Below are 1,242 nucleotides of genomic sequence, written 5' to 3'. Positions count from 1 at the left end.
GAAGAAGGCGAGCATCTCGGCCCGGAAGCCCGCGACGGCGGCCGCGGCGCCGCCCTCGGCCGGCCACTGGTTCGGGTGCCCCGGCACGCCTTCGCGTCCCCATCTCAAACGACTCCTTCAGGTCCGGCGCCGCCTGCCGCACGGCCGACACGGCGCTGACGTCGGTGAGCTGGCTGACCTTTTCGCGGCCCGGCGCCGAGTAGCCCCTGTTGGCCTCGGGCGTCGTCCAGCCGAGCGCGAGCTTGGCCTCGTCGGACTGCGCGAAGAAGGCGGCCGAGGCGGCAAAGGCCCCGCTCCAGCGTCGCCTCGTCGATCGGGTGGTTCTTGAGGTAGATGAAGCCGGCCGTCTGGAAGCCGTGGAGGATCTCGCGGGCCGTGGCCTGACGCTGGGCGGCGTCGCCATGGAGAAAGGCCGAGAAGTCGATGAGCTGGGGGTGGGGGGTCAGTTCATGACAAGTCGTACAGGCGTATGTGTAAGAGTGAGCTTACGGGGATGACGAGACCCTCTCCGCTCACTGCTGTGGCCATGTTGGCTGGCGGAGATGGTGATTCAGTGGGAGTAAACAGTTCGACTCTTGCAAGTGCTTCTCTTTGAACCGAATACCGGATCAGCAGGTCGTCACTTGGGATGATGCCATTGTAGACGTGGACGTCTGCAAGTGCAAGTAACCTCTTGACTTACATAGAATCCACGTTCCTCAGCGTGTACAGGAAGACGACCGGATCAATTGGGAGAATGTTGAGCGGCGGCTCCAATGACGTTGCTCACTCTGCCTGTCAGATTCACAGATCAATCAAGGAGAAAGACATTCATCAACACGGCAGCCTCCTTTTGACTACAATGTCACCGACGGCATCAGCTCAGCTGCCGTCGCATGGCACTCCCATCATGCACTCTCTACCCCACTTTGGAGGTGACGGCGCTGATAAGCTGCTCCTCGCCAGTAGGGGGAGACCAACCCCGAAGCGGAGGTGGCCGCGAGCGAAGGCGACGCGAGGTGAGACAGGGACCAGGACGAGCAGAGACGACATGCAGACAACCGACCCAGAGATAACGGCGGGGTAAAATCGCGGGGGAGCACCGTCGACGCCAGCCACTGAGACGGCGTCGGCTGAGACTGTTCTATCACCTTCCCGGAGGGGCAGTGGACGAAATAGATTGGCTGCGTGGCATTCACGCATGTGAGGTAGCATATGCCAGGGTGGCCAGGCCGTTCGACGGAGAAACTGGACCTATACCGA

The 1,242-nt window shown here is 61.8% G+C and overlaps 2 protein-coding genes across 2 annotated transcripts in view; both read right to left on the bottom strand.

Moving 5' to 3' along the window:
- VDBG_02625 (thymine dioxygenase) overlaps positions 1-528 on the bottom strand; it is a gene marked incomplete at both ends in the record, with an annotated part of 1,246 nt that extends 718 nt beyond the window's left edge. Inside the window, 2 exons of the mRNA XM_003006440.1 lie at positions 114-428; positions 490-528. Of these exons, the coding sequence (XP_003006486.1) occupies positions 114-428; positions 490-528 (354 nt within the window). The remainder of the gene's footprint in view (positions 1-113; positions 429-489) is intronic.
- Positions 529-861: 333 nt separating this feature from the next.
- Positions 862-1,242, bottom strand: part of VDBG_02624 (conserved hypothetical protein) — a gene marked incomplete at both ends in the record, with an annotated part of 2,039 nt that continues 1,658 nt past the window's right edge. Inside the window, one exon of the mRNA XM_003006439.1 lies at positions 862-1,163. Coding sequence (XP_003006485.1) covers positions 862-1,163 — 302 coding nt within the window. The remainder of the gene's footprint in view (positions 1,164-1,242) is intronic.

Source organism: Verticillium alfalfae, genomic scaffold (genome assembly GCF_000150825.1).
Source record: "Verticillium alfalfae VaMs.102 supercont1.3 genomic scaffold, whole genome shotgun sequence".
NCBI classification, from domain to species: Eukaryota; Fungi; Ascomycota; class Sordariomycetes; order Glomerellales; family Plectosphaerellaceae; genus Verticillium; species Verticillium alfalfae.
The sequence above is the reverse complement of the archived record's forward strand: the minus strand, read 5'-3'. Positions and strand labels throughout refer to the sequence as shown.